The 22254-nt window shown below is 42.7% G+C and overlaps 2 protein-coding genes across 6 annotated transcripts; both read right to left on the bottom strand.

Moving 5' to 3' along the window:
• Positions 1–130: 130 nt before the first annotated feature.
• Positions 131–5685, bottom strand: LOC143514588 (pre-mRNA-splicing factor RBM22-like). 3 transcript variants are annotated; one of them, XM_077005955.1, is made up of 10 exons: positions 5573–5685; positions 4594–4647; positions 4349–4378; positions 4051–4183; positions 3612–3712; positions 2986–3158; positions 1930–2130; positions 1400–1650; positions 1142–1273; positions 131–803 (listed from the first exon to the last, which is right to left on the bottom strand). In XM_077005955.1, exons 1-10 carry the CDS (start codon positions 5624–5626, stop codon positions 664–666), a joined length of 1269 nt encoding a protein of 422 aa, XP_076862070.1. In that variant the 5' UTR covers positions 5627–5685; the 3' UTR covers positions 131–663. The 3 variants fall into 3 exon arrangements, with proteins under 3 accessions (XP_076862070.1, XP_076862071.1, XP_076862072.1); XM_077005956.1 differs by lacking the exon at positions 5573–5685 and adding an exon at positions 5059–5554 and having other exon boundaries at positions 4317–4378; XM_077005957.1 differs by lacking the exon at positions 5573–5685 and adding an exon at positions 5059–5552.
• Positions 5686–7218: 1533 nt separating this feature from the next.
• Positions 7219–21123, bottom strand: acsl1b (acyl-CoA synthetase long chain family member 1b). 3 transcript variants are annotated; one of them, XM_077005962.1, is made up of 22 exons: positions 20898–21123; positions 20716–20814; positions 13941–14153; positions 13725–13833; positions 13271–13335; positions 12738–12839; positions 12355–12454; positions 12073–12248; positions 11687–11719; positions 11542–11593; positions 11261–11334; positions 10505–10582; positions 10196–10330; positions 9913–10047; positions 9648–9743; positions 9225–9297; positions 9040–9128; positions 8816–8932; positions 8263–8406; positions 8059–8160; positions 7635–7706; positions 7219–7415 (listed from the first exon to the last, which is right to left on the bottom strand). In XM_077005962.1, exons 3-22 carry the CDS (start codon positions 14133–14135, stop codon positions 7275–7277), a joined length of 2088 nt encoding a protein of 695 aa, XP_076862077.1. In that variant the 5' UTR covers positions 14136–14153; positions 20716–20814; positions 20898–21123; the 3' UTR covers positions 7219–7274. The 3 variants fall into 3 exon arrangements, with proteins under 3 accessions (XP_076862077.1, XP_076862076.1, XP_076862078.1); XM_077005961.1 differs by having other exon boundaries at positions 20716–21123; XM_077005963.1 differs by lacking the exons at positions 20716–20814; positions 20898–21123 and adding an exon at positions 16457–17070.
• Positions 21124–22254: the final 1131 nt, after the last annotated feature.

Raw genomic sequence — 22254 nt, forward strand, 5'->3', positions numbered from 1 at the left:
AGGTGTGGCCACTGTTCAGGGTCTCCTGCATGCATGACGGGTTCACCAGCCTGTTCCCAATGCCAATACTTGAATTAGGGGATAATTTCTTAACAAACCTGTACAGAGCCAGGCAGAACTCAAACAGGGATGGGGGCTCAGTCCAAATTTTAATGAATGAGAACAAATGTATTAATGTAATCACAGTATCCAGCGCATGTGTAGTTTAACCATATGAAAATGTTTTGATAGTGGAAAAACACTTAAAATGCTTAAGACTGGACAGAAAAGGGAAGGCTGTACCTACCAGCACAAACAAGAAAAGTATTGATCATAACAAAAGCCTGCACAAACCCTTTTTTCTTGAACTCTTGATCACTTGATTTCACTATTTTATTTAAATGCCTTTTCAGCTCCTCCTGAAGGGACAGTGATCATAATTATACTTGCACGAAGGTGTAACAAGAATAATTATGAACCAGTAATATGAATTATTAATTAAGAAGTCTTGTAAACACTGTTCTGACGTAATGCAGCTGATTCCACCTCCAAACGTCACTGCCTTTCATCAGGGATCACTCATTCGCATGAAGCTTAACAGCACTACAGTCTTATTAGGTGCAGTCGGAATGACCACTCCCACCTCACAGCCCATTGGCTCAGAAGACAAGAGAGGCGGAGCTTCTAGTCTCCATGGCGAGTGGCAGCATGAGCGCCCATTCTCTGGGGGTCCTGGGACGGGTAGTGGATGTGACCTGGTGGTCTCAGACCCATAGGGGGGGGAGGAGGAGGCCCCATTGGAAGGAACATTGGTGGGCCAAACCCTGAAATCACACATGCACACAAATGACTTCAATACAGCTGACTGAACCACTCAATCATGAAATCACTTAATCACACAATCCTTTAGAACCTAAACTTTTTCCTTTGATAAAGGCTACCTCATTTGAATGCCTCAAAGGCACTGGAGGCATAATTATGTAGCCACAATAAAGTCAGGTTAAGTCAACAATAAAGCACCTCACAGTACAGTCACCACAGTTAAAATTGACCCATTTAAGACCCATCAACTCAGACCAATTAAGGCAGGTTGTAAATGCAGTGTGTGTATGCATGTGTGTGTGTGTATGTATGTGTGTGTGTGTGTGTGTGTATAATGTACCTGGAGGTGGGGGGTTGGGGAGGCCAGGTGGTGGTGGTAGGTTGAGGTTCATCACTGCAGGAGAACTGATGGGGTCCAGGTTAAAGTAGTTTGCTGGAGTGTCTTCCTCCAAAGTAGGTGGTGGGGGCAGGGCTGCCAAACACACACACACCCATCATATGATCATATAAAAAAAAATCTATGAAAATTACTTGATCGGAAACTGAATATTCATATGAGGCTATAGACACAACAACACACACACACACACACACACACCTGCAGGCAGGCCAGGAACAGGCTGCAGCCTGGTGCCCATCTCGCTGTAGCCGTCTTTGGGCTCCTTGCCCTTGGCGGCTTGTGAGCGGCCCCACTTCACGGTGAGCCGCCGGCCGTTGACGATCAGCTTGTTGAAGGACTTCTCCGCTGCGAGTTCGGCCGCCGGCCGCGCAGCGAACTGAATGAACGCGCACTGCTGCTTTTGCACCAGCGTGATGGTGCGGATCTCCCCAAACTGGTAGAAATGGTTCCTGCAGGCACAGAGGAAGCCAATGGAGACAACATAAGATATTTCACATTTTAGTGACCTATAGTTCAAACCAGCCTTCTCCCACACTGCCATCATTCCTAAACTATCACCATCACTCACTTCCGTGATCATCATTCATATATCTTAATAAGGAACGCGTATTAAGACTTTTAAAATCAAACCTAATGTGTTTATGCACTGCACGCAGTGGCTACTAGAGGACTCAATGATCCTCTCTCTTAAAGGAACAGTAGAGTTCATTCAGTTTCTCTCTCAGCACCTGAGTTCTGAGTCTGTAATGTTCTCTCCTAACCCTCCTATGTAGAGGGTGGTGATGGTCTTGTCTTCAGGCGGGTCCAGTCTGGGCATAGCAGACGCCCTCTTCAGTAGTTTGTCTGCCACCGGGTCGTTGATGCCATAGAAACGATCCTTAATGTTCTGATCCGCCAGAGGGTCGTCAGGGTCTGTGGGCTTCTCATGCCTGATTAAAGATGCAAGCAACATGAAAACCGCAGCCTGGCCCTGCCCTCAAAGGTCATATCACCCAAGAAATGGCTTTTAGTTCCAGAATATGCAGATAATACCTGCTAAACTTTAATAAGGGAGTGTTTGAAGTGGGGTGATGTCCTTTACAGACACTACATTTCCAGCTAGGAGTGCTACAAAGTCTATTCACAAACACACGGGGGCTATAGGTTAGTAATGACCCTTATTTAATGCTCACCAGCAATTTCTGAAGAGCCACCAAGAACAGCTGTTACTTTTATGCATGTCCTGGTGCTAAATGAACCAAATATGTTTAAAGGATGTCGCAATGTTCTCATTTCATTATACTGCCTGCACTCGAAGGATCAGCTTGAGAATAAGGAGGTGTAATATAAATCAAGCACAAAAGACTACATTCACTGTCCTCTCCTCCTGATGTTGGGTTTTTAACATCCAACTCAACATCGCCACCATGTGCAACTCTGTTGGCATTACAACTTCACTCCAGAAATGCCTTGCCGAGTTCTGATGTCTTCATTGACAAACTTCAAGAATCTTCCACAGCAAGGTAGCCGTAAACTAAGACTCATCGCAACAGGAATCACAGCAAGTAGGAGAAAACAATTTAGTGTTACAATTCAGCTGTTAAACTGAAGCCAAAATTGCAGCCCTGGTAGGATGTTTGCATACACAACATGATTCAATGAAGAACGTGATTTGAGGGAACGAGAACTGGCAACCTATCATGCTGCATTAACGATGATGTCTGTGCCCGACTCCCTCTTCAAGCCAGTAAACACTTGTTCAGTAACGGTGAGTTCTCAAAGTCGGCCGTCATTCCTCCGCTCACCTGTAGGGGCACTCCTCCCCTCTTCTGCACTCGCCTTTCACCCAGAAGGAGCAGATGTGTGGGCGGTTCCTCTTGTAGTAGGGCGTGGTGCGCGCCAGCTTCAGCAGCATGTCAGCAGAGCTGGGGGCTTTTCCCAGCAAACCCACAGGCCGCGTGCCGTCCGAGTTCTGGATCTGACCCGGTGATGACCAGGCCGTTCAGGGGAGGGTTTAAGAAGATTACTACACCTACTGCACAAAGTCACAACAATCTTCTCCTTACAACTCTCCCTCAGTTCAGAAAAATATACCTTGTATTAAATGTTGTAGGTCAGTCAATCACTAAGCAGGCGCTGCGTCATAAAAACATGCCAAAAAGCCGCCAAACTACAATATGATCATTTTGTCCCACAGCAGTTGGATACCCAACCATCCTGTGTCTTTAAAATACCTTAAGGTGTCAAATACACTCACAATCCTACCAGAAAAGACCAGCAGTTAAATATACAACTGACAGATTGTGTCAGTCAGACTCACCAACTCAACATCCAGTATGAATAAATAAATATCATGGAATCTTGCATTTTATGAATTCTTAGTACGAGCAGGGGAGTGTAACCGTTCCCCAGCACAGACAAAACATCTCACCTCTCTCTCCATGGTCTGTGTGTAATACTCCTTGTTCACATCCGATTTTGGCACGTCGTCCTTGATGGACAGTCCGGCATCCCTCACCTGGATGGGAAGACCTGGGCGTTGAACCAGAGAACATCATCTACATGAGTCACACACAATAGCAGACAGCAGACAGCAGCTCCTGAATCTGCATCGCCACCAAATTGTAATCAATCTTCGTCTTGGAAGCAGGACACACATTTTCAAACCTTACTAATTACACAAAGTATGACTGAAAATCTAATGGGTAAACACCAGAGCACAAGATGAAGAGTTTTTCCCTCATCGTCACCTGTGGGGTATACAGAACCAATCATCTCCTGCTCCAATCTACAGAAAACCAATCAGATTCTACTCCACTCTACAGTGAGCAACTCGGATCCAACTCCATTTGAGCTGTGTGGAAACCCACCATACTCCAGATCCAGCAGGCAGGTCTGACAGACGTTCTTCATCTTGCTGCAGGTCTGACACACCTCCGTCTTCTTAAAGCGCATGCGCACCCCCGGGCACCAGCGGAACACCGTGAACGGCCGTGCACAGATCTGCAGAAAATTTCCACTGCATTAATCACATACAAGAAATGTTCCCCAAAGAAACTATAATTGATATACCTCTTTTTAGCATATTATTGAAATGCTGTGGCACAGTTTGTTTCTAAAACACAATCAAACCCACATTTTTTAACCCTGTCTTCCAGCTACACTCACTTTGCATTCTTTACCATACTTCTCTTTGGTCTAGGGAAAAGAAAAGGAAAATAAACCAATTAAATATGTTCCAGGTAAACCAGAGTTAGATCAAATCAAATCAAATATATTTGTATAGCCCTTTTCACAACACATGTTGTCACAAAGCGCTTTACACGATTTACAAGGTTAACAATTTTTGATAGACTTCATTATATCCATTATGTACACATCCTTTGGCAACATGTCAGCAGAAACACACTCACCATTCTGATGTAAGGATTTTCCCCCAGACATGTTTGACAGAGAATAGGAAAGTCCTGCAGAGAAAAGAAAAGTAAACTCAAATATATGAACTTCAGGGTACTTCACAGGCAATTATCCAGTGCAACACACTATAAAGCTCTTTAAATATGTCATAACCTGAATACACAATTCCCTTTGCCAGTTTTTTATAGACAAAAACGTCTTGATATTTAAGAAAGTTATAAAAGCACAACTACATAACACGGGAGTTTATGCCAACATATACATGTGCGTGGCTCTTTAAAATAATGCAGATAATATCTTCAGTTAACTACCTCCCCTAAAACCAAGTTTCATCACGTAATGAACAGCCAAAACCTCATATAAACAAAAGCATTTGACAAGAAATAAATAACTTCCGAGTCGTTGGACTGAGCTTTAAGAGTTCCTTAACCCCTACTACATTAAGGAACTGGGAGCATCACCTGGAGGTAGACAGCTGGGTGGTGTGACTACTCGAGAGAGGGTGTAGACATGTCACGCAGCTCAACTTATTTGTACGTTACGACAATCCCTGCTAGCAAACACAACCACCAAATATCCGAACCTCGTTCGTCTAGTTCGGGTTGGTTATGTTCGACTGGTATATACAGCTGGAGTCTCAATATTAGTTAGCCAACCGCCTAATATCTGTCAACCAAACATCCCACAGACGTTGGTTAGCTTGTTAACCAGCTAATAATTTTTGCCTCTTAACTCAAACCCATAGCGAATAAAATTTATTGCATAGCAATACAACTAAATAAATAAATTCACTGTGCGTCTGCATTTCTATCGTTTGATGTGTCAGCTGGCGGACTGGCTACACGGGCAGCATCAAGTCTGATCTTGCAATCTTTCGAGTCCCCCCAGACAAAATTTGAAGGCATGCAGCGATCTTATCAGTAATGAACGTCGCAGCAAACTGGACAGAATAATAACGCAACTGTTCAAACATACCGAATCTTCCCAATTCTGTCTATTGTACGTATTTGAACCTAAGGACGTCGCCATAAGCGAATCCAGTTAATAACGGTAAGTGACACCGGGATTTTTTAGGACGGTCGTTGGATGGGTTGCTTTTCAAAATAAAAGTCCGGAGTCCCAGGAAAGCAAGCAAATTGTCTGCTTTTTTTTTTTTTTTTTACAACGACAAGACATATGCACAACATAATATTTCTAATAAGTTGTTTGACTCTTTGGAATTCATGGTATTTTCATAAAGTTAATGTTCAAATAGAAAAAAATTAATGAATCAACCGATGGTACTAGTACATATTTACAATAAATCACATTTAATTTCAGTCATGTACGTATATATATATATATATTACATGAACGTTTCATTAATAGCTTGTGCCACCAAATGACACAAATCATTTCAATATTTCCCTTTGATATTATCAAATACATCTCCTCAGTGTAACCATACATATCCAAAATATGATGCAACTGCCTCTTGTTAGCAATCATACTCAAGTTTTTAAAAAACCTTTAACAGGAAGAAGTCCAGAGACATGACATCACCATGGCTTTGCTGTCAGACAGTGTTTACAAATCACTACTGTACACAATATATTTTTTGCTTTACTTTCATGTACCTCATCTTGGAGTGATCAGATAAAATAGCTTAAGCAAACTCCTAAGTACATTCAAATAACTGATCAAACAAAAATAAAATAAATACAGTGGCTCTACAAACCCCATATTTCAGGACAACGTGCTGAAAACCTTCACATCAGGTTCATACATAACATGAGATCACAAAAAGCTTAAAATTCAATGTCAACACTGTACCAACATGCTGTATAGAGATAAAACCACATGAATATGTATACAAATACAATAAACCTACAAAATATTTACCTTTGTACCTCTGTGTGTTTATTGCAATTACTACTGGGTTTAGTGTAGGGAATGCAAGCTAAGGATCCTTCTTTTAGAAATAGAGCAGCAAAAAACATACAATCACCAGTTTCTAGAAATACTTTCGGACATTATGAAAGTACATACTGCAAATACATAGCAAAATGTATGATGGCACTTTGACCATGATTTGCTTGGTACCAAAATGTTGCAGCACAGTTCACTGCAGCTACAACAGATGACACAAGGCTTACAGTAGCCACGTGTGTCGATGTGCTATCTGCCCAAACAATACCGCCACATAAGGCTGAGGTCTGCCTGTTAAAGCACTTTCTTTAAGCACGTGTCGATTTTATAGCCGGCGTCTAGCACCCAAGTTGCCTCTTTGGCAGACATTTTGGAAGTGGAAGCTTTAAAACACCAATACCAAGTCTTAAAGAGAATGTACTTCCACTATCCATCTATTGCAGCAGACTAGGGTCATGGGAATTGGCATGTGGACCATGAGGTATGTTCTGGAGGCTGAGAGAATGGACTTCTGTTTCATGACCCGATGCTCTGTTCTTTACTATATATGTATGAAAGGCAGTGGACATCATGCGTGGATAAGGCATAGTTCCGCACTGAGGAAGGCTTTTTAGTGGAATACCTCACCACAGAGTACTAATGTAGCTAAAGATGAGGGGAAGTTTGTGGGGACCAGTTCACATCAGTGTATTCACACAATGTTAGCCGGATCCTCTTGTGCACCATGTTTTATTGCTATTAGACCTTTAAAACTACAGCAGGATCAGCATCACATCCGAATGGTGGAATAGAGCTGGTCAATGTGCTTCCTGAAATGCTTGCTGAGCTCGGCACGCTTGGCTTTTAGGGTTGGAGTGAGGAGGCCATTTTGGATTGAGAACATTTCTTTGTGCAGAGCAATATCCTTCACCTGCAATACAGACAATTACAACGGACTTGAAAATTTACAGCCAAGAAAAGCAGTATAATTTTGTATAGTAGTTAGTCAGTGCCACAAAGTAATTTTGTTTAAAAATTGGTTTTCAATTTTTAGCAAATATATTTTTATTCACTTATTTATGTACTACAATGCAGGCTCTCTGGTAAGTCAATAACTGAAAAGGAGTTAAAATCCAGTTTATAACCTCACCTGTTCAAATGACTTCAGACCACTTTCTTTGCCCAATTTAACAATGTCTTCCAAAATGGCATTTTTCACTCCCTGCAAAAAAATACAAAAAGCACTCATTTCCAATGCCAACTAGTAACTCAGAATTCAGGTTCACAGATCTCTAAACTAAAAAGGATTTTCAGTGGTGATTCCCTACAAAGTAGTTTAGTCCAGTATTTCCAAACCCAGGCCTCTGAGTTGGTGAAACACCCACTCTATTTCCCTCTATCCCATCTCCTGGATTCCAGCTGCATCAGGTGATCATGTATTCGGTGTTTGATTACTTTGTTTAGGTGTGCTGAGAGCCAGGAAACCGCCTGACATGGACCATGTAGGCTGGTAAATACGGTCTTAATCTGAGGCTATGCTTAACCTAAACCCAACAATAACCCGTAAAATCTACCGTGTCATTGCAGAGTTCTTCGTAGGAGCCATGAAAGCCTCTTTTTTTCGCCCAGCCAGGGAGGAAGTCAGGATCTGGCACAATGATGGCCACCAGGCAGGCCTGTGGAAGACGGCTATTTAACACTTCTCTGCAACTTCCATGCTACCGGTGACAAGTGCAGGAAGAACAAAACATGGCACTCAGAAATCTGCACTGTCCCACCTGGAGACTGTCTCCATGCACAAAGGCCTGCACCACGGCTTCGCTCCTGATGTAGATGTTCTCGATCTTCTCTGGGGCGATGTATTCTCCCTGCGCCAGCTTGAAGATGTGCTTCTTGCGGTCTATAACCTTCAGTGTGCCATTCTGACAGACAGACAGGGACACACGAAGATGCGGTCAAACCATGTCGGTCGCCGTGTCACCAAATTTGTAATGGTCGGTGGGAAGCAAAGTGTCCCACAATTGCAGTCAGTCCATCACAGGTGTGAACACAGTGGACAGTCAGTCAAGCACAGGCATGTGTGCGTTGTGGTCCAGTGTGTTTATCACACATGCTCTGTGGATGTTCTTAGCTTGGACTCCAGATGAAAGTTCAGATAGTCAGAAACACACAGTCCAATACAAGTTGGATGTACACACACACACACACACACACACACACACACACACACACACACAAAATAAGCAATATAAGCTCAGTTACAGATTATACAGAATTTGACTGGAGTATATTACCAGGTCCATCCAGCAGTTCCTTCAGGGTTGTACTTACCGGCAGCCATCTGCCGATGTCTCCTGTATGAAGCCAGCCATCCTGGTCAATGGCTTCCTCAGTCTTCTCTGGGTCCTTCAGGTATCCCTTAAAAACATTAGGTCCCTTCACACATACCTAGCACAGAAGATACAGAGAGAAGCAACACCCAGACGGGTCAAAAGCAAGATGCCACTGTGTGTGTGTGTGTGTGTGTAGCAGTGTTGTGCTCCAGCCACACACACCTCTCCTTCTCCGTTAGCAGCTAGGTAGTTCATCTCTGCAACATCCACCAGCTTGATGTGATTACAAGGCAAAGGAGGACCCACATGACCTATGAAACAACACCGCCCAGGAGAAAGATGACCCAAAAACAACACTAGAGACAACCTACAGAGTGTGTGTGTGTGTGTGTGTGTATGTGTGTTACCTGCGGTCCAGTCTCCTGTCAAAGTAACGGCGCATCCTGCTGTGCACTCGGTTTGTCCATAACCTTCATAAAACTGAGCAGCAGTGAGGAGTGTGAGGAGTGTGTGAGGAGTGTGTGAGGTCTCAGAACAACAAGTAAACAGAAACAGAATAAATGCAGTAATATCCAGGAAGTTAATAAGCATGTGTAGATGAACCTGAAGGAGAATCAAGAGGATGCTGCGTATCTGTTATGCTGTATGTGCAGACGATGCCTACAAATATTCCCTTTTCTAACTTTTTGGAGTTTTGGTGTGAAAAAAAAGTGTGACATTGAATGAAAGCACTTCACTTACTGGACGCAAGTAGCATATATATATGTGTGTGTGTGTGTGTGTGTGTGTGTGTGTGTGTGTGTGTGTGTGTATGTGTGTCTAAAACTGACCTGGCAGCCCAGGGCCGCACGCAGGAAGGTAAGCACATGAGCCGAAACTGGAGCAGCACCAGTCAGCATCAGACGCACGCAACCTCCAACGCTGGCCTGTAGGGGGCAGCACAAACATAGGGGGCAGCACAAACATCAGTTTTTAGAGACACGCAAATGAAACCAAGCAAAAAAAATATCTCGGTTTCAAAGAAGACATATCATCAAGAACCTTCCAAGCTGAGTGAGGCAGGAAGCACAGGTTGATAAGGAGTGACGCTATTACCTGGACTTTCTTGAAGATGATTTTGTCCCACAGACTGTTTTTCCTCATAATGCCACTTATCATCTCCGCCTCCTTCCTCCGGAAAGCAAAATTCAAAATCCACTTCTTCAGTGGACTGTTTGCTTGCCCAAAGATCTGAGACACACACACACACAAGCTCATATTTCTTTCTACTGCAAACATTATAATCTTATACATTTGCATCAGTTCCTTAAATGCACTAAGCTTTACGTCCCAGGGGTTAGGTCTCGTCTGTATCCATAGGGGGCGCTATTGCACTTACCTTATCATACATGCGGTTGAGCAGGCGGGGCACCACTGGAAACACAGTTGGCCGCAGGGTTGTGAGGTCATCCATCAGCATGCGGATATCTCCCTGGAAGTAGCCAATTCGAGCTCCGTGGACCACCATCAGGCCCTAAGCAAAATCACAGACTTGTGCAAACATGCAGCTTTGCTCTAGACTCCAAGCTGGAAGAAAATCTCCCTCTTGTAGTTATTATAAAGAATCAGCAAACTCTGGACATTTTTGGGATTCCCTTCTTAGCCGTTTGCCGTGATGGCTGACAGCGGTATGACGTCTTGTCCGTACCTGTACCACTCGCTCAAACATGTGTGCCAGAGGCAGGTAAGAGATATGCGAGTCTTTGTGGGTGAGCGGACAGCTAGTCTGCAAAAAACAGACGAAAAGTGACTTGGGATTAGAAAAAAACCACCATCCAACACAACTTGTATTCTAGAGTAACCATCAACACACGATTAGCAAATCACAGAGAAATAATGCTTTATAATGCATAATGCTTTATAATCTAGGATAACCAATTGGTCCAACAACAGATTAGTGAAGCACAGAGGTATATGTTCATACTGCCTTTATATTCTAGTATAAACATTTGGTCCATCAAGAGATTAATAAAGAAAAATTTCAATAAATTAATATCATGATTTTTTTATTTTATTTTAGATTTATGTTAGATTTAGGATCTATTCTGCTTGAACCTGCAATGGTCTCAAATTTTTTGATAAAAAGTTCTACTCACAAATGGTCACCTTGTTTGAAACAAGGATTGTGTCATTGTGAATTATCAAGTCCACCTGTATACAAATCACTCGTCTTATGAAGTAATGTTTTTTAATGAAGTATCTGCCGAGTGTGAGTGCATTTGTATGTCCTACTGAACTGGTGAAGTGCTGATCCCTACAACATTATCCCAGCACTATATATTTGAAGTAAAGAAAACATAAGCAGTTTGATAAGCAGTGTGCTCAGGTATAAGCAGTGTGCACACTAATCCCCATAGTGTCAGAGTCATGGTGAGAGGCTGCAGGTGCAGGTCTACATACTCACCTCTGTGATCTTAATGAAAGCAGAAACGTTGGACAAAATGTTCCTGTGGGTGAGCATGGCCCCCTTTGGGTTTCCTGTGGGAGAGACAGAGAGAGACGTGGGTGAGAGAAATTATCATTTTTAACAGGACCCATAGTAAAGAAAAAAGATAAGATACAGTGAGATGAATTCACATACACAAAGAAATATTAGCACACACACACACAAACACAATATTCAGTCTTGACAGACAGAACCTACCAATATCTTCCTGTACACACACACTCAGACAAACCACATACCTGTGGTTCCACTGGTATAGCAAATAAGAGCTAAATCATCAGGCCCAGGCGGCTGCAAGGCAAAAGAAACCAGCATTAGTCCAGGCACAGAGAGGAGAACCGTGCAGAGGTGCGTAGACACAGCCATGCTGATGAGGAAACTCACCGTAGGGGGCTGTCTGTGGACCCTCCCAAGAACCTAGACAAGCCACAGACAAAGTCACTCACACCGCAATTTCTACAGCAGGAGATGAAAAAAGGCTGTAGTGTGGTACTGTGAGTTTGAATGTTTCTGTGTGTGTGTGTGTGTGTGTGTGTGTGTGTGTGTGTGAACATGAGAAAATTACATGAGAGGAAGTTGAAACCTTAGGCGTGATATGCACGGCTGTCTATGTCTGCAGGGTAAGACCACAGACAGCCACAGCTCTGTAGAGAGCTGCTTCTGTAAACACGTATACCCAGACAAGGGGAAGCTGCCACACGTCAGGCCTGATGGGTGTGTTATTTCTTTTTATTAAGTGAATCGGGAGGTGTGCATGCTCTTCTACTCACCTCCGCCTCCGCCAGACTGAGGACCTCCACCCCACACTGCTGGCCCCGCACCACCAGCTCCGAGTCGACCGCCTCCATCAGCAGGACAAGGCGGAGAGAGTGTTGCCTGTCAGAGATGCAGTCCAGCAGCAGATGAGCCTTTGCCGCTACGTCACACACCACCGTGGAGATGCAGGCTGAAACACAGGCCCAGAATTACATCGCACACACACCAACCACTAAGTAAACGAACAAACAAACAAAAGACCTGGTACAATGAGGTAGTCATAAGTAAGGACATACTGCGGTCTATGATGAAGCTGATGGCATCGGTACCCAGCGTGTCATACAGAGGCACTGCTACAAGTGAGTATGTGTAGCACGCCAGCTCGGAGATGGTCCACTGTAGATACAAATTGTTAACAACAACCTTAAAAGCTGAGCCTCATTTTGAAGGAAGTTACTAGACATAATACAGGGGAAATCATGCAAAATGGGCAGGTTTAAGCACTTTAGGCCATGTTTATTAACCACATTTGCTGAGGAATCTCCTACTTGAATCAGGTACTGGGACATGAAATTTGATAGTGTATGCTCGGTCCGACATTATCAGATGATCAATTAACCATAACTGCTCTTTTTGAGAGCCTTTCAAGTAGCTCTAGGCCATGGGATGAGCGCCTCACCTCAGGTCTGTTCTGGGAGAAGATGCCGATGTACTTATCACTGGTGCTGGAATGGCCCCTGTGCAGCAGTGCTGATCCCAAGTTCTCAGCTCTCTCTAAGACCTGAGAGAACCACCACAGATACCACACTAAGCACTCCATAAACACTTCACAACATTCCACAAATAAACAAAATGAATCACTAATTCATATGTGAGGGAGGCTAATGTTAAAAATACCACAATGCCCAGTTCTCCTATATGCAAATCAGTAGGGTAATGTCAACTTGAAGAACCCAGAATCAGATGGAATATAATAACAGAATTACAGAAGACTTTAGGTTACAGACTCTTGGGTCACATTAAGGTCCAAGCTGGTAGCTAACAATGAATTCAAAAAGATTTTCTTTACATTTCCTGGAAGCAGATAAATAACACAGCCGAAACTAATGAAAGCGCTCAGCCTGCGTCTATAGAGAGAAGAGAAAGAGAGAGGACCAGCACAAAAGAGCATTAAGAATTAAATTGAAGCAGACCCATCTCAAGCACTCTCACCTCTGAATAGGACAGCCACTCGTAGGGCTGTTTTGGTTTTCTGGAGCCTAAGCAAGGCCCATCACCTAAAAGCAAGAAAAAGAAGATCTAAATATATGAATAAACATCAATAACCAAATGCTTTCATTTGATGTGGTGCTGATACCGATGCTGCATCCCTTCTAGCACTCATCTGCTATGTCTGATATAATTCATGAAGGACTTGACACTGTTGTGCTGAAATCAAGTCTTAACACAAGACTGTTGTAGATATTTTATAATCAATACATATGCATTTTGAACAAATACATGGCAAAACTTGAAAAAAAAATTTCAAGCGTGACTCAACAGTAGCTAGGGTCCAATCTTACGAATGTTTTAGAAAGTATTAAGCATCCAAAGGAAACATATTTGGCCACCTCTTTATTTGGACATTCGGTTATTTGATTCAATAAGTCAGATTCACATAACTTACTTGACACCCTCATGCCCCTAATGAAGGCCTCGTATACTGTCGTAGCATCCTCGTAGTAAAAGGACAAAAGTGATTCCACCAGCACCGATTTACGTACGAGCTCTCCACCCTAAATGCCAACAATGAAAAGACAAATGAATCCAGACATTTCACCCTATGCAACCTCTGATGTTTGAGCCAGGCCGCTCCTTCTGATCCAGCATAAAATGGACTTACCGGTATCTCGGCGGACTGCATGCTCAAGTTGCAGGGTGGCTTGAGGGCTCTGGGACGTGTGGCATACCAGTAGGTGCTGAAGGCTGCGAAGGCGCCCATGCCCACCAGCGTACTGGCGGACAGGCTGCGGATGTACTGCCTGACGTCTGCCAGTTCAGGCAGCCGTAGCTGCTTCAACAGCTCCTGTGCCTGCATGTCTGCCTGCTAATAGGTCTGTAAGGGGAAAGGGGAGTGCATCAGGGCTCAGTATTAAGCCCCAGCTTGTATGTATGTGCGATATATATGTGCCACCGGTGATTTGGGATAGCAATGCATTGATGGTTGTCAGCATAAAATTATCTTATGTACAGGTAGACATGTATACTCACAGCTCAAGAAAGAGAAAGGTCTGAAGAAAGAGTCACGGACACATACAATATATCTGAACATGGGATTAATCATTTGCAGGTGCTCTGTTCATGATAGAGATAAAAATGACAAGAACGAGTGTAAATGACTACACTACACAGATGACCTCTTTAATTACTCCAAATAGTGCATGGAAGAAACACAATGCAGTTTCCCACGATCCCTTGGCCTCTCAGGTGCCAGGCCTTTAATTGCTTAATAATAGCCCTCATTATCTGCATTGTTTATTTGGCATGAAAAATTCAGAAGGGTAAACCCAACTGCTCTACTTCCCTGTGTGCTAATTGAAGTGCTCTGTGTCTCTGGAGGAGCACAGCAATCACACATGGCCAAGGGTCAGTGATCTTGGGACATGTGCCTGAGTGTCTTATCAGTAATTTCGCAATGTTACCTGAATCTGTCCCAAATCGAAATGTTTGGTAGTGGTTTCTCTTAACCTGAGATATGAAACAATGGCTAGGACATGTAAAGAGTCCAGGAGAAGCGGAGATAAAAGGTGCTGAACTTCAGGGGGAAGGGTTGCTTATCTGGTTCATAGCTGATACAAGTGCAGAGGTACTACTACAGTCACGATTAAGAACACAAAGAAAACTAAACTCAAAGATTTGAAATGTATCAAAGTTTGAAAAAGTAAAATACAAGTGACAATACATAATTTCTGTCTTTTCTCAGGGTTTGACATGTGCTGTAACTGTTTTTATATCAAGGAGTTCTTTTATCATTTAGACAATAAAATTTTGTTTTTTTAGCCAAACCAGTCTATGTAGTATATATACTCTATGTGACAATGTCAGTAAGCCCACAATTCAAGCTAACACAGGGATGTAGAAAAGTACACACACACATTTATGCTGCTCCCGTAACAGAGAAACTGAATAACACCCTGCTAGTATTTAGTGTTACATATATCTAAAGAAAATTGCAAGTTCAGCATCCTTTAATAAATAATACATAGGTCAGTAGGATGGATTTAAATATCACAAATTACCAATTTTATAGGTATTAAATGTAGCCTGGTATTGTATTTAATGCTTTTAAATATAGGACTCTCTGCTATCTTTCTTCTGTCTGGAACTGGGCTTAATTTGTTTAACCAGCATAGAGTGCAAACACTGAGTATCACCTCTTTAGAGTATTCATGTGTTGACACATGCCTGTGGAGAAGGCCAATATCCCTGAATGACATATCGTTTGTGTAAGCTGGCTGGTCTGGTTGCTTAAAATGGTGATCAAGTCAGAAATAACACGACAATAAAACACCACAGCTGATCAATACTGGCCTACTTCAATACCCACTAAAATAGTTCAAAGGCGATGATCACTGTATGGAAAATAGACGGAAACTAACTCGAGCATGAGATCGAGGAAGAGTTACCATGACCACTGTGTAATGCAGGCACAAAGCATTCATGTCCTTTGAAAGAGTATTTGTTGACATAACAGATCAGGTTGACCATAACCCCATGAGGGTGAGCTGCACCTTCACCCATGTCCCACTACCATTGTTACTGGCAAATGGAACCTGTCTCAGCTACATCACTCAAGACTGATTCTAATGTTCAATTACAGCTAAATTACAAACACACACCAAAATAAGGCACAATGAATCCTGACTGAAACCCGTCGGAAACACTTATCTGAGTGATGACTGTGAGTGAGAAGTCAAATGAAATTCCTTGCCATTGGATTTAATCAAATTCCCTGACAGTGGAAAACCTATACTCAAGTGTTACTTTTCAGGCTGGTGTACATGTGCAGGACACATGGAGGGGCAAAAGCAACTACACAGTCCTTAACTAAAGGGGAACCTTTTAGCAGCATGTTGTTTTAAGAGACTGTGCAGCTCCTACAATGATCTAACATAGTTAACTGCTCTGAACAATAACAGTAGCTTCTCATAACTGTAATGTTTAGCTGGGACTATATGTGAACCATACATTGCTGCCAAAACACAACACCCACCCACCCACACATGCATGCATGGACACACACCACCACTACACGTACACACATACATACCTGTAGGGATATTAATACCACTCAACACCTGGGCACAGTCCTTTGTTAACACAAACACACACAAAAATGCAAAAGCACATACTGTTCACCTGGGACAGGGTGCTTCCAAAAACAGGCACTGTTCTCGATAGCCAGGCAGCCGGAATAGGAATTCCTAAACAGCGTGTGCTTGGACAGGTAACGATAACTATCATCACCTAACATAAAGCACCCTAAGGTTATGCACAGCCACAGGAAACCCAGCCAATCCGAAGGTCAAACTCAGACCAGCCCCTGCTTGCTCCTTATTGGATAACCTGCTTATGAATATGCCATGTCAGCCAATCATTTGGAGAACAAAAGCTGAAAAGATGTTGGACTTCAAAGTGTCTTTGATTAATAGGCTACTGTTAAAACACAACCCTGGCCTACAACATATCTGACAAGATATTAGGCTCTTGATTGCTTCATCTCAAGTTCGGTCACCTTGCCCAACTATACCTACAGCTTGCTCTAACTACATCAAAAACACAGTGACTGTGTAACCTTGTTGACTTCCTCTTTTAATGGCCAGATACTGCAGCAGTGGACACATGCAAGTAATCACATGGCCCTCCGGGTTTTCCAGGGCAAAGGTAACATGACCAGGGCCAAGCTCTCTAAACTTGGACTGCCAGGGAGCCTAGACCAATGGTAGAGCCCAAGGCCAGTCACCCGATGGAGGCCGGTCAAACGGACAGATCTCCCTCCTGCTCACACCCCCCCCCCCCCCAAACACCCAGGCAGGGTCTGTTATTTAAAGCCAGTGATGCACCAAATGGAAAACACGATGACGCAGACCAACACTCCAGCTGCCACTTCAGACACGTGGCACAGCTAGCAAAGTTGTACACACACACACACAAACACACGAACACACACACACACACACACACACACACACACACACACGCACACACACACACACACACACACACACACAGGAAGGTGATTGTTCAGAACTCAGGCATGACTGTGTCCTAAAAGATACATGGAGCAGAAATGTCACTGCTGCCCTCCCTCACCGATACACCATTCCTCTCCACTTCATAGTATTTTAAAGTAAACTCCTTGATGAAGTCTGTGCACGAGCTCTGTGTGCTGTTGATTCTTGTCACTCGATGCTAGAATCACTCTCAGTACAGCTTTACTTCCACTACACTCCCTGCCTGACACCCACAGTCTCCCTTTTACCTGGAGTGGTTTCTCCGTGTGGTCATCCACCAGAACTCTGAGGTCCTAAGCCACAAGACTTTCATACAGCAGACTACACATGAAAGCAAGACTGTAAATAAACCTTTAATAAGACCGAACGAGTTATTAATTTCTGTCAGCTAGCTACACTAATGAGCACCAAGTGCTTTGCAGGACTGGGCACTAGGTTTTAGTTTTGTGCAGTAGAGGGGAAAAACAGTACTCAACATTACTCAACTGCCATTAAACATGTAAATCTCAGAAAATAACATTGTTACATTTGTGAAATGTAACAGTTATTTTCTGTACAGTAGGTAACAACACTGGACCTTAAGTCTCATGTGATCAGTCACGTGACGAGTAGTGAACCAGTAATATGTAGCCTTCAAATGAAGCACAACACTCATCACACTTCTAACTCCTACTACTCAATTCGGTACAGCAAAATAAGGAAGTGCTTGTAAAGAGGTGTCTTCATATCATCAGTCATCTGCAATAACATTACTGGCCTCGGCAACAGTGATATTGCATAAGGTTGTGAAATGCAAATAAAGCATCTAACAAAATGCTTTGTTTTTGCATGTCTTCTAAGAGCATCCTACTCTAAGACATTTCAGAGTGTTCTGTGGATGATCTGAATCATTCTGAATCACAACACTTGTGATTTTAGCAAACGCAAAAGTACAGCAAATCATTAGTTACATCTCCCATAATTCACTATGGGTTTTAAATACTATATCTCAATGCCCATCACAATCATGCAATTGGAATATAGTGTACAGCCATGTGCAGCCCTGCATCAGGTTGACTGTGGAGATCTTCTGGGCAGGAGTCTCCTTCACTGCCCTCGCAGTGACTCCAAACCCATTCATTTAAGAGGAATGTGTATGAAGCTCATTCCTCAGCTCAGACTACTGGGAAGACCACATCCCACCTCCCAGTGCACATATGTGAATCAGTATGTGTGAATGAACAGAATGAAAAGACACTGGTGACAACAACTACACAGAAATGGCTGTGCACTGTGTGCTGTTTACTCATTCCCTGGTCTTTATTACTAATTGTGCTGGTCTCCAACGCGTGTCCACCCAGAGTTTGTGACATGTCTATCAGGCGTTCACTAAACTCACCAATGGTTTCCCACCCACTATAGAAATGCAGCAAAAACAGGGCTATTGTACAGACAATAGTGACTGTTCAGTGACACAAATCAGCTCATTTTGGTATCTTAATTCACGAGACAGACGCTCTCCTCTAGAGCACAACACATCGCCAATGAGACTGTTCTGATCAACAGCACAAGTCAGCTATGCTAACCCCATTTTTTGGGTCAATTCTGATTTTTGGCAGAAATCTGGATATGCTGCCTCATTTTACTCACTTGGTGGATAAATAAAGAAATCCCACAATATCCTCCGTTGTCATACACCCAGACAGTAGTGAATGTGCCCTTTGTGATGTCAACACAGATGTGGCTGTGCCACAGTATGGTAGCCAGTGATGGACATTTTCACTTATCCAGGGTCAACTGGGTATTCAGTACTTGCAACAGGAATTGTGTTTTGCTTATTTTTTTAATTCAACATCTATTCCTCAGGGGAATTTTTTTAAAAGCAGTGAATAACATCAAATCACCCAATCGAATGCTGTTGATCTCTGAGAAAGATGGCAACAAATGACAGACCAGGTGCATTACCTTTCACACTGGCCACTGTCCAACGGCCCACAGACATTGTGTCTAAAGTGCACTCTATAAGAGCAGAATGCCCAGTAAGAACCACGACACCGAGGTTATAACTGTCCACTGGATATTTGAGAAGGTGTGTCTACATACTGGAAAAAAGTTGCAGAGTAAATTGCAATCAGGACACTAACAGTCTCCAATGATTTTTGTTGAAATTGTAGTGCAACTGAAAAGAAAAGGCAGCAATTCAATTTTATTGATCCCTGATAAGGAATGTCTTATGGAGACACATTTCTGGTTATCAAGATCCACCTCATACATACTCTCACTGACAACCCCCCCCACCAAGGCCACCACCACCACACCCCCAATGACCTTTCACCTCATTCCATGCAGACCGGTAAAAGGCAACTGAGGTACAAATACCCCAGCAGAGGGCTGAACTGAAGGGAGTGACCCCATCATTAGACTTCACAAAGAGCTTTCCTTGGGTACAACTCCCTATACACCTGTAATACCACAGATAATAGAGCTGTAAAACAGTTTAGCACGAAACCACGCATTAACATGCGTATACATTAATACATACATACTACAGATTTGTACATATCGATTAAAGATGAAAACTCAAGCTGTAACCGAGTCCATAAAATAGACATGTGGTGAAGTTGAACACAAAGGGCAGGAGCTGTTACACGGCCAGGTGACCGCACATGCATTCAGGCTTTAATGAAAGCCTTTTGTTCACATTCAAACTTGCGGCGCGGCGTCTATTTCCGACGTGGCGCTTTGGGCTAAAGTTTCCAGATGCGCGCTCTCGCTTTCCTACATCCCTTTAACATAGTGCGATTCAAATAGCAATGACACCACCAGAGATTCCCTAACGCATAACAAAGAAAACACTGGGTTCATTACGACACAACACACACATTAGCTAATTTTATGACTTCAACCCTATAGAGAAGTTGCATAATATAGCTTGCTCGTAAAATCTACCCACTTTATCTGCGTCAATAACTCTGAGATACCGTGTTATCACGTAGTAAGTTAAACAAATACAGAACCCGGGACCCAGGAATGCATGCACGAAACTGAAGTTTCCACACTTGCCATTCATGTGTCGTTAGCTAGTGTGGCTATGCACGAGTACATTTCTAAAGCAATGACCGTGCAGTTGACCAGCACTAAGGTAGTTCCACCAGTAAGCGCTTCCTCAATCTCGCAATTTAAGTGCACCAATTTAACCAATATTTTGATACATTTCTCGAAGTTTTAATCGGCTAATCAACTTCCCTTTGTAGCGCCACAACAATCCCGCGCTTTAGTATTTTTGCATACTGTCAAATACGTCGAAACGTTATTTTTAGTCGAGAACAAATATTCAAGGTCTCGCAGGAGATAACAAACCCAGGGGAAAAAGTTCATAGTGACTTTATACATTGTAGCACTGACCTGTTAAACTGGCAACACCTTTGTAGACCATGCAGTTCTCTGGGTCATGGTCACAAAGTGGTGTTTTCCGACGGCGGTTCTTTCACCCAATCAGACGCGCTGTATGAAGTAACCGGTTTTGAAAACCCAAATCATTGGCCCGTCCCGTGACTTTCAGTAACCCTCGCGCTGTCCGCTCTGACCTTTGTACACACTTCCAGTGGCCGCCACCAAGGACAGCTGTGAATGGAGTTGTCTTCTTGTAAGACTGTGTTGACCGTGCAGGTTGCTTACAGCCCAAATATTTAAACGTTTTATTAGAAAGAATTTTGGAGAAAATCTAAATTAATTTTATATTTGGAATAAAAGTGCATAAGGGGTCAAGAAAAATGCTATATGCTCGCAACAGAAAAAATATGGCCCATCGATAGCATTTTTTAACAGAAAGAAGCTTTTCAAACAATACAAACAAAAACAAACGCAAACGTTCTGTGTAACTGCAACGTTATAGTAGAAACCGTCACCCTCTTGTGGCAACGGTGGGTAAGATCCACATCAATGAAACAGAGCGCCTGTATTTAAGAACAGCAGCCTGTTGCTTTCGCACTCGTTCGTTTTCTTTAATATTTTAAGTTCTTTTTAAGTAGCCACATTGTATAAATGTTTACTTTAAATTATGTTAAATGTTTAAATATGATCTCAGTAAATGTGAATGCCCGAGTTGTCCCACACACTCACACAAAAGGCAAGAATATGCCAAGGTCACAAATGACCTTTCAAACAATGAGGGCTCCATTTCCCAAAATGTTACCTAGGGTGTTACGAACGTCTTGATCCAGAGCTCGAGTGTCGAGCTCGACAGTAAGTCTAGTTAGCTTTGTGTAACGACGCTTTTGGAAAACCCGCCTCTGCATGGAATTCCACATCAAATCAACTTAGCATGTCGTAAGTGCATACACAGATCACACTATATACTCAAACGTGTCATGTCATTTTATTGTGTTAAAAAGTTACACGATCCCCAAGGGGAAATCATATACACTGAACATTTAACGCCACGACTACACAAGTAGGGACTTTTAAATATTACAGACTTTACAAAAAAATCCCTCTTTTAAGTTATTATACTCAGTATGACAGATAAACATTTCTTACAGATTGACATAATGTCACAATGAGGAACAATGTCATTGAGAACTATAAGAAACATCATGATAAGGGAAGACATTTTATGGACTATCCGCATTTCATATGAAATATGTTCAATATAAACAACATCCTTCTGGATGATTTTTGTATGTTGGTTTGTTTTTTTGTTTTGTTTACAGCCATAACATATAAGGCTTTTAGTGCAAACATTTCAAATCAAGGCAGCTCTTGCCGCAATTCTCCAAGTCATTTGTTCCTCCTGAAGATGTTTTAGGAAGCAGAACGCACCGGTGGACTCATCGTTCGGACATACAGCGTGAATGTGCGAGGACAGAAATAGAGATGAGAAACATTGTACAGTAGTAAACCTATGTGATTTCAGATGGTGTATAAATGGGTTGCAAACACTAA

The sequence above is a fragment of the Brachyhypopomus gauderio genome, chromosome 5, assembly GCF_052324685.1.
Source record: "Brachyhypopomus gauderio isolate BG-103 chromosome 5, BGAUD_0.2, whole genome shotgun sequence".
NCBI classification, from domain to species: domain Eukaryota; kingdom Metazoa; phylum Chordata; class Actinopteri; order Gymnotiformes; family Hypopomidae; genus Brachyhypopomus; species Brachyhypopomus gauderio.

What these genes read in the sequence shown, in the direction of transcription:
- LOC143514588 (XM_077005955.1), bottom strand. Translation starts at nt 5,626, where the DNA reads ATGGCGACGTCCTTAGGTTCAAATACGTACAATAGACAGAATTGGGAA. An exon ending in GACAGAATTGGGAAGATTCG is followed by an intron (nt 4,648 to 5,572) that starts GTATGTTTGAAC and finishes TTTTCTCTGCAG; the next exon opens with GACTTTCCTATTCTCTGTCA. An exon ending in TGTTCCTGGCCTGCCTGCAG is followed by an intron (nt 1,274 to 1,399) that starts GTGTGTGTGTGT and finishes TGTGTTTGGCAG; the next exon opens with CCCTGCCCCCACCACCTACT.
- acsl1b (XM_077005962.1), bottom strand. Translation starts at nt 14,135, where the DNA reads ATGCAGGCACAGGAGCTGTTGAAGCAGCTACGGCTGCCTGAACTGGCA. An exon ending in TCCACAGACAGCCCCCTACG is followed by an intron (nt 11,594 to 11,686) that starts GTGAGTTTCCTC and finishes TTTGCCTTGCAG; the next exon opens with CCGCCTGGGCCTGATGATTT. An exon ending in GACAGGAGACTGGACCGCAG is followed by an intron (nt 9,129 to 9,224) that starts GTAACACACATA and finishes GTTGTTTCATAG; the next exon opens with GTCATGTGGGTCCTCCTTTG.